The sequence below is a fragment of the Chelonia mydas genome, chromosome 2 (genome assembly GCF_015237465.2).
Source record: "Chelonia mydas isolate rCheMyd1 chromosome 2, rCheMyd1.pri.v2, whole genome shotgun sequence".
NCBI lineage: Eukaryota > Metazoa > Chordata > Testudines > Cheloniidae > Chelonia > Chelonia mydas.
In genome coordinates this window covers 60689246-60705470 of record NC_057850.1, presented here as the reverse complement: position 1 = coordinate 60705470, position 16225 = coordinate 60689246, and the positions used below count along the sequence as shown (strand labels likewise).

The window sequence follows — 16225 nt, the reverse complement described above, 5'->3', positions numbered from 1 at the left end:
AGTGCAAATTCTGCATTGAGCAGTGGCACAGAATTCTCCCAGAAGTAAGGAAGAAGTGGGAAGGCAGCTGTAGTGGTTAGTGTAGTATAGATTCTTGTAATAAGCCATAAATCTCGTGTCTCTGTTGAGTCCATGAGTTTTAGTATATAGCAAACTTATGAGCTCCCAGGCTCATGTCTTGAAAGTGTTGTGCAGGTTTCCTTTGAGGATGAGGACTGAAGTCAGATACAGAGTGATTGCTTTGTGAAAAGTGTTCACCCACAGCTGATATGGTATGCTAGTTCGGCAGGTAGTAAAAGCACCCCATCTATGCTGCAGCTTCTCCTGGTGTTAGCAATGGTAGAGCTGCACTGGGGTGAGTTACAGGCATGAAGTTCAGAAGTATAGACACAGCCAGCCCGCTTTCTGAAATATGAACAGGTTTTGCCTGGCCTATATAACACTGAAACCATTTTTCATTGTTGGTTCGGGATGAACTGTTGCTGAAAACCATTTTCAACTTTATTTCGGTTTGCTAGTGTACTGAAGGTAATAGTGATCACCTGGGGTGGGTATACAGGTTCAAACTACGTGGCTTTGCTTTCACTGGGGAACCTCTTCCAGCCTTTCAAACTGGTCTTAAAGCTAGTCTGAGCTGCTGCTGTAGACTGTTTTGGTGGCCAAAATAATTCTCATCTATTAGTTAAACCCTGTGAAAGCAGGTTTAAATCAGTTGTACAAACAGTTCCAGTCTCTGAAGCTTTGTCTGCCCCATGACTGCAAAGTTTTTAAACAAATACAACAGATCCCATTTTAAAAGCAGTTTGAGTTTGTTTGGTACGGGGCTCACAGGGACAGACAATTCGTTAAAACCTTCGTGTCGTGTCCCCATTCCCTCCCATCTCTTCCCTCCCTCTTGCACATTAAAAGACTTGTAATGGTTGGACTGGGAAGTTTCAATAACTTGCTCACTTGTGTCAGTTTTTTTCAGTTTTCTGATTTCTGCAGTGGTCATGTAAATACTAACTTCTTTCAAGTCCTGACATTTGCAGAGAGAACATCAGTTTTGAAGGAGGGAAGGGTCGAGTACCACCTAAAATATTTCACTCTCAAAATAAATGACATTAAATAAATCTGATCAAAATAGGAAGTTCTAGTGACCCTATTAAATTGACTATTAAAACGTATGATTTAATATAATATAATTGAGTGGTGACTGTTTGTAGACTTGGAATACTTTGCCTGCCTGTGCCAGTGAAGTACTTTTGTTGCTTATCTCCTATATAACAAATAACTTGCATTGGCTTTATAGTGCTAAATAAGCTGGTATAGCCTAGGAAACTTGCCATGACCTTTTAAATAGCAAAAATAATCTCAGTAAAAACAAGGGGTCTGATCCAATGCTTGTGGAAGTCCTTAACTTCAGTGGGCTTTGGATACTATCTTAGGGCTTTGGATACTATCTTAGTACCAAGTATGCTAAGATCCCTGGTGTCTTGTGTGTATTCTTGATAGCTACATACAGTATCAAGCTCTTGTACTCCTTCAAATGCAACTGTAAAATGGGTTGGAGAGTGCTTTCAAAAGGAACAATCCCTTATTAACTTTAAAAAATGAACTTTTGTCTTGAAAATTCTAGGTTACCTCTCACTCTACAGAAAGAAACCACTCTAAACATCTCAGAGAAGACACGGTAGCCTCTTTTGCAGATGTGGGATGGGTTGCGCAAGAAGAAAGTGAAGTCTCTACAAGGCTCAGGTATGTTTGTTAAATCTCCTCGATTTCATCATAGGTTCCCCTCAAATCGTAGCACTTGCTATCTAGTGTACTTAACACTATAGGTGTGCACGGATTTCAGTATTGTGGGGAGCAAGGAGGGAAGAAACTGAAGTCAGGTTTATGAATAGAAGGACCACAACTTGAGCGGACATGGGGCTTTGATCCAGGAAACACAGGCTATGCACTAGATAGTTCTAGCATTGCAGGCACCCATATCACTGTTTCAGAGTAACAGCCGTGTTAGTCTGTATTCGCAAAAAGAAAAGGAGTACTTGTGGCACCTTAGAGACTAACCAATTTATTTGAGCATGAGCTTTCGTGAGCTACAGCTCACTTCATCGGATGCATCCGATGAAGTGAGCTGTAGCTCACGAAAGCTTATGCTCAAATAAATTGGTTAGTCTCTAAGGCGCCACAAGTACTCCTTTTCTTTTTGCATATCACTGTTGTGTCCCCACAAAAATGCTCTCTACGATATGGGACCATTGTCAACGCTCTCTTGTTTTTGTTGTTGCTGCACTTGTTTTGAGCAGGGGTTATTGCTGCTGGTCCTGAACCTTGCTTCTGTGGGATTGCAGTGCTAAACAAGCAATAGGGATTCAGCTACACTTGTGCAATTGGTCTTTCTGGTGGTGTCCCTCAATATCTGACCTGCCTCTACTGACCTCTCTGGTTAAGGCTCTGCAGTGCAGAGCAGAGACACTTGTGCTTGTAAAAACACACACACACTTGCATTTTGTACTTAATTTTTATAAGCATGAAAATGGGCAGGCAGTGACTAGGGAGCCTCGCCCACAGCTGTAGGACAGGTACTACTGCAGTGGGCAGGGAGTGTTTTTATGGGTATAGTGCTCTGTATACACCTGGAATGAGATGGCTATTGTGGACACTGTATTATTACAGGTTTCACTGGTTCAGTCATGCTGGTGCAGGCTTCAGTGGCATAGGCTTTCTAGAGTAGACCAGGTTTCTGTTTACTTTAAATAAGGAGCATCTGAGGGCCCTGACTGATGGCTTTGGTATTCACAGATGTAGTAGCTTCCTCCAAAGGACACCTGTTTTAAAAGCATGAATTTAGTGATGACCTCAGTGCCCTCCAACACAACTTGCTATAGTGAAATATTGCATAATAGGAATATGGCTGCAAGCCACTGTTGATGTCAATAACTCCAAAGGGAGTAGCAGAAATCCATCAACTTGACTTTTCAGAGATAAATCCCTTTGATAGGTACATTTCAGCACAAGGAATGGCTGTTCAACTCCTGGGCTCTTGTGTGAGAGCTGACTTGTACAGTCATTCAGCTTTATAGTATCAATGGGAAGAGCAGCTCTTTGCTTCAAGGAAGCACCTACAGATTGTTGTGGAACTTGGGTATTGTTAGTTGAAATTGCTATTTGGGGAGAACTCGCTAAGGAACATTGTGTAAAGTGATCTTATCCTTGAACTCAAAAGTTGACAGTTGGACAGCAAACGGTGAGTTTACAGGGTAGCTCTAAAAATTACTTTGTTAGACAGGGTCTTAAATTTGGCTTGTTACTTGTACATGTGAAATATTTAACATTAATTACAGTAATGTTCAGTAGGTGCTTTCAAACACTCTCTAGAAGGGCAATCCCTGGTCCAAGAAGCCCACATAAATATAAAGATATGTATTTGCAATATCTACTTCCCATAAAATGCTTAACAAGTAGTTCACTATGAAGGCTGATGTCCCTATGTCAATATATATACCTGCTAACAGAGGATGAGATCCACTTTCTCTACATTGTCAAAAACAGATCTATTAACAGCCTTGCAGAACTAAACTGCACATCATTTTGTCCCCCTGTACACTGAATGCTATAGTCACATTTCAGACATGTATTTTTCAAGTGGTAAATTCCAAATGTTCTACTGAAACAAATATATTTCAATAAACTTACTGTGCATCAAAGTACCTTATTATATAAAGTCCCTTTACTACAGTATTTAAATAAGCTTTTTAAAAAATCAAATCAATTTGAAGTATTATTGAATGTCTTTCATTTAATCTGTGTGAATAAAGTGCTGTTAATTCAAAAATTCAGTGGCATGATTTAAGTCAGCACTGAAGGAAGTAAAAATAACTTGGCAATAATAGCCCCAGGCCAGACAATGAAATTCATCACCTACGCACACTGAAATGTTGACTCTTAAGCAGATATTTTATCGGTATGGATTAATTGTGTTGAATAAATACTTCACATTCCAGTTGTACATAGCTAGTGTTCAGCTCTTCTTTTTCAATACAAAATGAAGCTTTAAAAGCTGTCGGGGGAACCAAGGGGATAAGGTCCTCTGGAGTAAATCCAAGATGCTACCCAGGATTTATGGTTCCAGGAACCCTATGAAAATCCTGCATTCTGTCCTGGGAGGATACAACATTTATTTTATTTTATTTATTTCTTTATTTTAATTTTGCATTACCTTAAAAATAAGAACAGTCCTAAAACTATTAGAGATAAATGTGCAATCTGTAAAGTAGTGGTCCCCAGTTCAAAAGTCAAAGTAATAATATTAAATAGGCAGGACCTGGGTGTTGCAGATAGCTGGTAATAGGATTTGAAACCTCCCCCCTCTAGGTCACCAGTTCAGATGTTGAGTGAAAGGAGGAGTGTTTTGTCTTAGTACAGCTCTGGGTGGACAGACATCCAAGAATCCAAAAAAACTGTACCTGCTCCTGTCTAGGCAGTATGTATTCTGTGGATATTGTTTCCATTGCTGTCAATTCAGCACTTCTCAACAGTGATAAACATACAAATAGAGTATGAATTACAGATACCGCAATAAACAGCAATTGGGGATTCTTTTGTCTGCAGTTAATTTACTTTTCTATGAAGGATGGACTAGCTGCAAAGCCTGCAACGTCCACCTTACTTGTTTGTCTGTTATCCCTGGGTTAAGTTCTGTGGCCCGTGTTAGGCAGGAAGTAAGATCCTAATGGGTCCCTTTTAGCCTTAAAAGACCCTAAAATCTCCTGTATGGGCTTTCTCCATTTAAATAGGAGCAAGCGCTACAAATATATTGGCCGGGCAGCCAATACTACTATAAGAGTACAACTGAAACTCTGATTAAACCAGGGCCATGAACTGGGTAACTTAAAGCACATTCTGCAGATGAGCACTTGTGGCACCTTAGAGACTAACACATTTATTTGAGCATAAGCTTTCACTTCATTGGATGCATCCGATGAAGTGAGCTGTAGCTCACAAAAGCTTATGCTCAAATAAATGTGTTAGTCTCTAACGTGCCACAAGTACTCCTTTTCTTATTGCGAATACAGACTAACACGGCTGCTACTCTGAAATCTGCAGATGAGGTATTTCAAAAAGTCCTATTTCTATTCAGAATTCTTTCCCCAGTGTTTGACCAAGCAGTGCCACAGAAACCCAAGATCCTGATATGCTTGAGGAATGGTAAGAATTCAAGTGGGAGTTAATTAAATATATGGGCTTTTCTTCTGCAGCTACAGTATCTTAGTTCATTCTTGTAATCCTCTATCTCAGTAATGAGCATTAGTTGTACTATTGCCTTGAACAATATTTCTGGTACCTTGGTATCAACTTCAGATCTTGAAAGCTAATCAAATAAGCAGGAAACTTCCTATATTTTAATATCAGAGTGTTAAAATATTCTGGGTTTCTTTGACAGGTATAAGAAGGGAAGCAGCAAACACAGCCTATGTTTTCATTCCTTTACTGGTTACATACCATGAAGGGAGGGACTCATAAAAAGAATTTTTTTAGTGCATGAGGCTTCTCTTCTCCCCTGTTCTTCTTACGATGCATTATTCTCCTACTAAACAGCTTTTGTAACATTAAACTTTGCCACAAAGCTTCATGCCCCTTGACAATTCTGAGAACAAGAATCTGAAGAATCCTATCAAACTAGGGTTGTCTATGCAGCGGGACAGTATAGGTGGAAAGTGGACTTTGTAGAACATGGAAAGCTATTCCATCTCAAAAGGAACAAATTGCATACAAAAAAATTCTCAGGTGGAAAAAATCTAAAATTGTCAGTGATTTTAAGGCAAGTTTTTAAAGAAGCTTCATTCCAACAGCAAAGCAAACAAATGTGAAAACTTAGAAGTAACTGTTCATACAAGGCATTCAGAGGAAAAACAGATTGGAGCTAGAAAAATTAGTATTTATACTTAGAGTTTCAGATTGCCCTGCCAAGAGCTGAGTAATAGACTAGATGAGACTATTTTATTCACTGAATGTCAAAAACCCTATTATCTCTAACTTTTTAGTGTAACCCATGGGGCTGCTAAAATTTATTGTCTTGCTTGTAATTTAACACTTCAAATTTAACTGAAAGTATTCCAAGTATGCTTTTTCATCTTGGGCAATGAAATGACACTTAAGTTATTGTGCAGTACATTAGTGCTGCAATATCAGGTTGTGAACACTGCAGGGGAACGTGTAAATTCCATTGGAAAGCTTTTTAATCACAAAAAGCTTTTATAAACAGGTCTCTCTTCGTTTATTAATAAAAGTTTACTTTTACCAAACCTTAATTTTGGGCCTAACTTAACTTGATAGTGTCCCTTTTATTAGTAGTATTTACTATTTTGTTAGGCCGATTCACATACTAATTACTTTGATTATAAGCCCTTCCTGATATCTAGCCTGAATCTTGCCTTAGCTTAAATTTGTGTTCTCTTATTCACACTATTAGAACAAAGGTGGAATGTGTTCATATCAAGATCTTTGTTGCTTATATAACTTGTATATCATAATTACTAGTAAATGTCTGTAGCACTACTAGGCTCTCAGTGTTTCTGAGGCAGCATTCCATCCTCTCCTCCCCCCCCGCACCCCGCTCCGCCCTCCAAAAAAACACACACAAACAACAAAAACTTAAAACCAATGCCACTTCAACTTTAGTTTTTAGGGATCTATGAGTCAGATTCTGCCAGACGTTACTTGCAAGTATTTCATTGTAGAAAGAGGGATATAAAAACTTCTGAAGCAGGTGAGAAGATGTTTACCTGAGGGTTTTTTGATTCCTTCTTAAAAGGCCAAAAGTAAGTAGTTCGGTTTGAAGGTCCAATCTTAATGTTTGGCTCAGTGCTTACACTTAACTGTTTTGCTCTCTCCTCTTAGCAGCTTGGAAGACTTGGTAGAAGCACTTACTACAGACCAGCCCCATGTGACAATTGTTGCTTTGTTACAGATCAGAAGTCTGGTCAAAATCGGCTCCACCTCTTCCACATGAACCATATTGCTCTGGAAGACCACCAAGTAGACAAGTATCCTTACCAAACCTATTACAAGAAGAGCCAGCCCCCAAGGGTGTGGTGACCAAGAATGATGAAGCTCTGCAGAAGATTAGTGCTCTAGAAAATGAACTTGCCAGTTTAAGGGCACAAATAGCCAAAATTGTAATCTTGCAAGAACAGCAGAATCTGCCAGCAGGTATTAAACTCTGTCTCACTTTCATATCAAATTAGCTAAAAAGGAATCTGCTCCTTTAAAACTGATTGACCGATACATGTAAGTATAATGAAGTCATTTTTGTGAGATATTGCAGGATTGATAGTGAAGTTTGTAGGGTTGTAAGAAGTGCTAGCACCAAATTTCATTTATAGTGGTTGTACAGAGCCTCACTGAGGCTTGATTCCAGGATATCTGTGCTGTCTTACTGTGAAACTACAGTACAAAGTAAACTTGCAGGTGATGGGTAAAAGGCTCTTTTTTTAAAATTCCATCTGGAGTTGTGGGATGGAAATTGAAACCTGTGAGAGGAAAACAGTGTGTGCCCTTTACTAGCCCAGTTGTACATGAATGGGTTTATTCATATGCAGTAGTGAACTGCCGTGGAAACCTAAAACTTGATTGACCGTGAGCCGTAGTCATGTTATCTGACTTCCATTGTAAAGAGCAAATGGTGTTTTTCACCACCGAGTCGTAGCTGATAGACGTGCATGTAGTGGTGTGATGGCAACTCCCAAAAACCTGCCTGACTGGTGGTCAAAATTTATCTATTAAATATCAAATAGATGAGACTTCAGATATTCACTATCCTAACCTTCTGCAGATCAGGTTTAGTATTAACTCCTCCTTCTGCCTGGACTTCACGTTATTTTCACTTCCCACATTCAAGAGAGTGGGTACAGTATACTAACAGGGACCACACAGATGTTTCTCCAATGGTAGAGGGGGACCAACACCTCCAGATTCTTATATTTCGTACTTTTAAAAATCATTTCTTCAAATATTTGTGCAGAGTGTCTTGAGTTCTGAATTCTGCAGATAATTAGCATTTAATAGGATTTCTAGAACAAAGCTTGGCGCAAATATGAATGAAACCAAAGGCATAATATAGCTGTTAAGTATTATTAGGATACTTAAGTCCCACAGAGTATCAGTAATGTCATGAGGTCTAGTGTCACTGAGATACTATGCTTTTGGAATATAATACATATTTCAAATGGCTTACGAAACAGTGACATGTTGCTAGAAATGTTCAAGGACAGCAGAAATCTCTAACGAACTTCAGTGCTTATTACATGACTAAGAATAAGTAAGCACAGTACTTGTGATATCTTCTCACAGCTTATAACAGACCTAGTACTCTTCAGAGAATTGTAACTTGTTACAATGGCTGCTTATTTCTTAGTATTGGTTTCTAATATCATTGACTCACTTGTCTCTGGGGCAGAAGTTCACAAGTTAAATCCTCCCCATGAAAATGGGCTCATATAAGTCAGTGCAATAACACACAAGGGCTTTGGGGCAGGAGGAAAGGGTTGAATTGCTACAGGAGCCATTCTTGGGATCACATGTTGGTCTGAGGGCTCTTGAGTGCCAGTTTCTGTTCAGATGGAAGCTAAAAATCATACAGGGCCCCTGATATGAATGTCCTAACCTCAGTCCCATAGTCAGCATCCCTTCGAACCCCAACAATACTTTGTATTATATAGCACCTTCCACTGAGATACTTGGCGTGCTTTACAAACTTGAATTGTTGCAGCTCACAAGGATAGTAGGGCCTATTCTGTATTCTGTACCCATTACAGATAGGAATGAACCTCTGACGCAGTTTCTCACCCTTAAGTGGCTTGGCCACAGTCACCTAGCAGGTGTGTGGGAAAGCTGGGAATAGGTATACTGATTCTTTCCTGGGCTTTAGCCATTAGATCATGAATGCTGGCTCTCCTGACAAGATTGTAGAGTTCAGCATCCAAATCTGGGAGCGAATAGGGAAATAATGTGACCATTATATGTGCAATTAACTCATTGCACTGAAATAGTTTGAAAGATAATTCCGTTCCATTCCTCCTTTTGAAAGCAACAGTAGCTTGAAATTAACACACTTCTAAACATACCAAATTGCTAAAATGCTAATAATCACCTAAATGACACATGCCCTTGGTTAATATTTTTTCTAGGTGTGATTTTTTTCCTTCTGTTCAGTAGAAGGCTTTCAATCTAGATTTCAATTTAAATAACATTTTCCTTTATCTCCCTCTTCTGGTAGAATATGGCAACTGCTTTAAATATGTTAACATTATATATCTGTCTGTCCCAGATAGTTGGTTTGGTTCACTTTTAAGATTAATTAAGGGTGGGTGGGGTGAAGATTTTTGTTAAATAAAAATAAGGTCCTAATTTGCATGAGCAGAGTCAGTGACTTAAATTCCATAGACGTCTTTTAGAAACAAAACACTTGGGAAGTTCTCACTCTCTGCCAAGACCTGTGTAATATCTTTGGTGACTCCTGTAACACTGACTTAATATTCACCTAAAGTGGTGCAAGAAGCTTTAATTTTAGATTTTTGTTACAACCTAATTGGTTCAGTTAGTTGCCAAATCTCTCCTCTTGAGTCTTAGGAAGACATTCAAAAAACTTAAAGAAAAACATGGGCGGTAACAGAAACAAGGTGAAGACTTTTTAACTGGGCTTCACACAACTTTCTGACCTCTGCCATTCAGGTTTAAGAATCTCACAAGAGAAGTCCTTCCTTTCTGAAAACAGCACGAATAACTACTGCTTATCTAGGGATTGTGATTACAGTCAATAAACAGTTTCATTTAGAATCTTGTCTTGGCAAATGACAAGTATAATTGGAATTTTTACTTGGGGTGCATTCATTGCTGTTGTCCGGCCAAACTGTCATTAATGTGTAAAATTATTTCTAAACAGTGATTTCTTCCAGGCACAGTGGCTGCCTTAAGAATATAACTTTGCATTGCCTTTCAAACTCTCTCCAAGCATCATTAAATACTGATAGACCCCAACAGGGGGCAGAGTTGGTGGAAACGGGTCCTGGTGTTGAACAAGTTTTGTAGGTCTGACATGGATGTGCATCTACTGTTAGTATCTGAACTGGGAACTGAACATCCTTTTGGAACAGTAATTAGCTGAGGTGATTGTTTTAATGCTGTCATTTTTAGGCGGTTTAGGACTTAAACCGGGCCAGTAGTCTTGTGACAAGACAACCCTTTGAGGAAAAAATTGATATGCAGCAAATCTGTTCCTTTTCAAAATACTTGATGTATCAAGCTTTCTTTAAAAGGGCATTTAGTTCTTACGGGGAATGAATGTCTTGGTGTGTTTTAGCTGGATTAAGTCCTACTGCATCAGCTCCTGCACCACCACCACCACCACCACCACCTCCTCCTCCTCCTCCTCCACCGCCTCTTCCACCTTCTGGGGTACATCGGAGTATGTCTGCTATTGATCTCATTAAAGAGCGGAAAGGCAAGAAAATAAACGCGGGACAGACTTTGATAGATAATGGTCCAAAGAAGCCTGAAATACCAAATATGCTAGAGATCCTCAAAGACATGAACAGTGTCAAACTGCGTGCAGTGAAAAGGTGAGTACACAATAAGTTGTGTAATTTTATTAATGCAAAGTCTTACTCAGTAGTTTTCATGGAGAAACATTTGAATTTTGGACTGTTGCTGATCTAACATTTGAAAGGCAGCACGGAAATGCAAAGATGCTCTAACTACATTCTAAAGACTTGCTGTGACTGTTAATTTCCCTTTCCCTTTGAAGACCAGCAGAAGGCACAACATGCAAATCACCTGACCCGACTGATCCTGTAGCACTAATAGCTGAAGCTCTCAAAAAGAAATTTGCTTATCGATACAGAAGTGATAACCAAAGTGAAACGGAAAAACAGATTCCAGAGTCTGAAACAAAGGCAAAGCCTGAAATGATGCTGGTGAGTATTGAGATTCTGGACACATCCTGGGATTTGGTCCTACATACATTAAAGCTGAGGTAAATCTCTCTTCAAAAACCTTAGCTGGCTCTCAGACCAGCTCCACAGAACCCCAGTGAGAATCCAGAAAGCTTGGCTTGTGCATCAGGAGTGCTGGGGAGTGGAGAGACAGCCATTCAAAGCACTGCAGGGGGCAACTTTATCTAGGGCTTCTGCTGACCAGGTAAACCATGAGCAGGTAGAGAGGTTTTATTGCATCACTAAGACCTTAAAAGACAACTGGGTTCCATTTTAAAAATAAATACATTAATCATGGTGCTGGGAAAACTCATTAAATTGTGTTTTAAAAAGACTGAAATTGAAGTGAAACTCCAATGGTAAGTGTTCAGAAATTCTTTCAAGTAGTGCCTGCAATGCATCTCTCCGCATTTCTAGTGAAATCCAGTTTTGCTGGGCAGTAAACTTTGCCTGCAGTCTGGTAAGCAGTCATTGAGCATGGTGGGCTAGAAAGGGAGAACAAATAAATGATCAGATTAATCTCTTGCCCTTCACTCAGCTTGGAAAACAAAAGTGAAAGCAAACAACAAAAGAGGTAGAAAGCCTAATAACCTTACTCATACAGCTGGTTGTGTTCTGGGCCTGATTGAGGAAGAACTAGATTACCAACCATAAGCACTCAAAAATCAGGAGACTTAAAATAATAAAGGTTGGGTTTTCTGGTGTACATTCAGGTCACATTTCTTCTCTACAACCATGAGGGCTATAATTTTTTGTAACAAGGGCTGCTATTACTTGATTACTTGCCTCCAGGAGCTGGGAATTTTAAGAGCACAAATGTCACAAGACTTGAGAGAACATGGAATTAATATTTGACTTGTGGCATGGAATGTTCATTACTATTTCCACTCTGAGATTGTGATCCATCTTTTGTTGGGGCAAGGGATTGGATGGTAAACATCAGAGGCTAATAGAACCGGCTGGAAGCCTTTGACAGAGAATATTGTGGTGGTGACTAACACTAGTTGTGGTCTAGTAACATTTTTAACCTTATCAGTTACTGGGAGTGGCCCTTAGGCAGCCTTCTTCTCGCGCCCCCGCCCCATACTCCCCCAGTCTGGTCCTCACATTTCATTATACGTGATTTACAGAGGACTTGCAACAGGTGCAGGAAAAAATCTGTCAGCAGACTTGTTCTGGGAGTGGAGTCATCTGGTTCATCTGAGTAACTTCACTTGGTTCCTGATATGCATTTCCCCTGTGAGACAATTTCTAGTTAACTTTGTGGGTAAAATGCATCTAAATCAAATCCCGTTTGCATCCATGGCAGCAAGGCAAAGTGGACAAATGATGGATGGCCTCTGCTTGAGTTCTAGGGTCACTTATGAATTTGGATTATAAAATGATGCTACAATTTCCAGGATCTGTACATATTGTAATGTACTTGTTTTTCCCTTTTCAGTTTGGACCACACATGCTGAAGCCTACAGGAAAAATGAAGACTTTAATTGAAAAATCTTAACTACTTTTATATCACTACAAGAGACTATTCAGCTGCTTTTATTAGAAATCAGTGTTATGTAATAAGTGTCTCTTGGTATTTAGTGCCCTCCTACAAAACAAACCAAAAAAAATACTGATATCAAATTATAAAAACGTAGTGCCTTTGTTTTACATTTTGGAGTCTAGAGATACTTGTCCTTATGTGACTTTTAACAAGAGGGTTGAGTTGAGAGACAGTACAAGTTTTTAAACCTATAAAGTAAACTTTAAAATCTAGCTTTCAATACCTAAAATACTAAGACTTTTCTGTGGTGGTTTTATTTTAACACTAATTTATCTGTACAAATGTTTTTATATACGTGACTGACAGTCTTCAGACAGTTCGTGTAAATGATAATAATGGGAATGAAGTACTGTCAGTCATTTTATCTCTCATGTAATAGCTGATGTAACAAGTTTCTTGCACTGCAGAATTTAGTTTGAGACTAGCAACTTCAGTTCCAAATGAGATCTCATTAGTTTAACACAGCTTTTGCTGTTTTTAGCCTAAAAAGCATAAACAGCTCATGCAAGGGTATCAAACTGTTCAGTTAATAATGAAGGAGAAACAGATAATCTCTGATAAGCTTCATTGATTTTACTTGTTACAAAGCTGAGTGGTATGGAATAGAGCATTTCAAAAATAGCAAGATTTCTCAAATGAGACTGCCCTTCTCTCAATGCAGAATGTTCTATTTTTTCCCTCCAATACATATAGTGCCTTAAAGGTGAATTTGATCTTGAGCAACTGGCCACAGCTAGCTTCAGGTTCAGTCCTCTGTCAAAAAGTAGACCAATGTGTGTGAAATAGGGTAGAATAGCAGTGTAGATTAAAATACTTCAGACAGAATGTCAGGGTATGTGTCTGAGTGAGCAAATGTGGAAGTCACAAAGTAGTAGAGATGAGAAGAAATGGAGTGCTTATAAAATGAACTATAGGGTGTTTGTCAGTAAAATCTTACTGCTTTCAGAGGCCCTGTTCTCTGTTGCAGCTGGGGAGTGCTTGACACACAGAGATGTTTTTACCCTCTACACAGTTAATGGGGAGGTCTTGTGCTGGGTTAGTCCCTTAGCATAAAGCAGAAGAGACTGAAGGCTACCCTTATTTGTGATAACTGCCCATGGCCCCAAGATAATATTTCAGCAGTCAGGGATATCTTGACTACGATCCCTGCACTAGTTCCAGGAAAGCATTGGTGTGGGTCACCTGAGGACCACCTGGGGAAATCCTCTAGGCACCTGCTGTATGGCAGCTTTGTTCTCCTGATCAGCACTGAGCTTGGATCATCAGGGGAAAACAATCTGAGGCTTTCTGTACACAAATGCAATCCAGTTTTCTCAAGTATTGAAATTTGGGTAGAAAACATTCTGGCATTCACAGGACTAACAAGCAGGAACACAACAGATCTAGCTTGGCTATATATCAAGTAAACTGACAGCAAGTTTCTTTTGAATGTGGATAAATACAGGTAGAGAAGGTGAGTCAGCAATCTTGTTTTAAAGGAACAGCTGGTTACTGGAGTTGTGATGTGAGTGCTTGTTCTTGAAACTCCCCCCCCCCATCTCCCTCCAACTACTAGAAAAGTGCAGCATTTTCCATCCACCTTCATGCTAGTCAGTATTAACAAATTGAGATTTAAATAGTATGATCAACAAAGGGCTTTATTTCTGATATAATACTTGAAAGTGTTGTATTTACAAAGCTGTTTAAAAGTAAAAAAAAAAAAAAAAAAAGTTTTAACGAAAAATTCCTTTTACTTTGAAAAAAATATTGTTCAAAGCATTTAGAAGAGCAAAGTCCCATTACTTGGTCTCCAAAGAGTGTTCTGTATTTAGTGCTACACTGAGATGTACAAAATAGAAAAAATAAAATGCTGACTTGACTTAGGCACTGTCTGTCTTGATCATATGTGCATTAGTTGGCTGGCTTTGCGGGGAGAAATGGTCAGTCTGAAAACAAATTCAGAAGTGGTAGAGCTCTGAAGGGAGTCTAGTTGCATCCTCCTAAGATATTAAAAGTATCCAGCTCCAGTATGGCACTTTACTCCTATGTCACCGGATTAGAGTGTGTGCTATGAAAACCTGCTACTCCTGCACAGCAGCATGGTGGAAACAGGCTGGGAAAAGCAGTGTGGGTATTTGAATTTAAATTGCAGCTGCTTGTTCTATGGAGGCAAGTGAGCAAAGGCCACTTCCTTTTTACTTTTGGTGCCTAAGTATGGATTCTTCCAGACTTCCTTCCTCTTAGTTATGTAGCGGAGTTCAGAGATCCATTCCTCAATAACATTGATTAGCATTTCCTTCCCCTCCTCCACAAGACTTTTTTTCTCCCAGACTCCTCAGTAACCATGCTTTCAGGTGGGTTACCCTATTTTCTTGGCTTGACACATGTAGAGGTTTGCAAATCAGCAGGTTCCACCCAATGCTATACAATCCAAGGAACCTTTTCAGTGGATCATTCTATCTCCACTTTCATCGAGCACTTTAAGTGCCCTTGGCACTCACAAAACACCTGTGTTGTTTCCTCCTACCTCTGTAGGCACCTAAAATCAGTGCCTAAATTTTTGCTGAAAAAGTTCTTAAGTGCTTAAGTTTTTGTCTCTGGGCATGTACACTGGTGCCTCATTCTAGGCAGCCAGACACTTATGCCCTGGCATGATACACAAAGCAGGGGAAGATAAGCATTCATCTGCCGGGCCCAATCCAGTAGGCAGGAGCTGAGGCCACCTAGCAGGTCAGGGCCCATTCAAACTCTGTAAGGAGGTGCTTATGAGCCCAGTAGTTTGATCACTCCCGCAGGATTATATAGCTCCAGGTTTAATTTCCCCCTCTGCCTGATTGGTGGGGACTATGGTGAAAAGAAGGATTTGAACAGTCATCTCCAACTCCAGCTCCAGAAAGTGTGCAAATGATTGGGCTATTCTGATAGGTCTTTCTCATGCTCTCCTGTTGAAACTATCCAGGGTGCATAAAGTCATAGGGCCAGAGAGAGAAGAGAATGAGTAATGCTGGTGGTTAGGACACTCCCAGGTGGGAGACCCAGGAGCCAGTTCCCCTGTTCCAGTGAGTATGTATTTATATACAGCTTCAACCAGAGATTAGAGGAAGACCCACTGCAGAATAGGTCATTCTCAAATGGTTAGAGCACTGAGAGGTGAAAGACACCTGCTCAAATTTTTTCTCCCCCTGCAGGCAGAAATCAACCCAGGTCTTGCACATACAGAGGCAGTGCTTTGACAACTGGGTTAAATTAAGGTGGACAGCAATCCTCATTTCTGCCCCCCTCCAAAAAAAAAAAAAAAAAGTGCCTAACTCCAGGAGAGGGGCAGGGCTTAGGAAACATGGCTCTGCTCAGCATCTCCCATTGATTAGTTTAGGCAGGCAGCTGCCTATTGTGCTGGCTTACCTAGACTTTAGGAATCCCAGTGTTTTTCTAGGTGCCTACAAGTTAGGCACTGTAATGCCTATATCTCATTATGAAGCTAGTCCATATTGTTAACCTTGCATTTTGCTTCCTCACACCCTCCAAAATCAGGTTAATATTTACCTTCATATTGCACTGCCTATAGAAACAGTATCTTAAGGTTTGTAACATGGTCCCCACTTTACTAATTTCATAGCTCATGAGTCAAATTGTCAAATGAGATATTTCAGTTGTAATCCTAATTTATCAGACCGGTAGCACATGTAACTTAGTAACACAATGAGTAGTTTACAAAAGGGCATTT

At 39.7% G+C, this 16225-nt stretch overlaps 1 protein-coding gene across 6 annotated transcripts in view; it reads left to right on the top strand.

Annotated features, from left to right (window-relative positions):
• MTFR1 (mitochondrial fission regulator 1) overlaps positions 1–14385 on the top strand; it is a 38058-nt gene extending 23673 nt beyond the window's left edge. For 5 of the 6 annotated variants that reach the window (XM_037892526.2, XM_037892528.2, XM_043539566.1 and 2 more), the window contains 5 exons: positions 1619–1737; positions 6956–7197; positions 10346–10604; positions 10790–10958; positions 12418–14385. In XM_037892526.2, coding sequence (XP_037748454.1) covers positions 1619–1737; positions 6956–7197; positions 10346–10604; positions 10790–10958; positions 12418–12477 — 849 coding nt within the window. In that variant the 3' untranslated portion in view covers positions 12478–14385. Of the gene's footprint in view, positions 1–1618; positions 1738–6955; positions 7198–10345; positions 10605–10789; positions 10959–12414 lie in introns of all 6 variants that reach the window. The other variant, XM_043539565.1, reaches the window with a different exon arrangement.
• The last annotated feature ends 1840 nt before the right edge of the window (positions 14386–16225 follow it).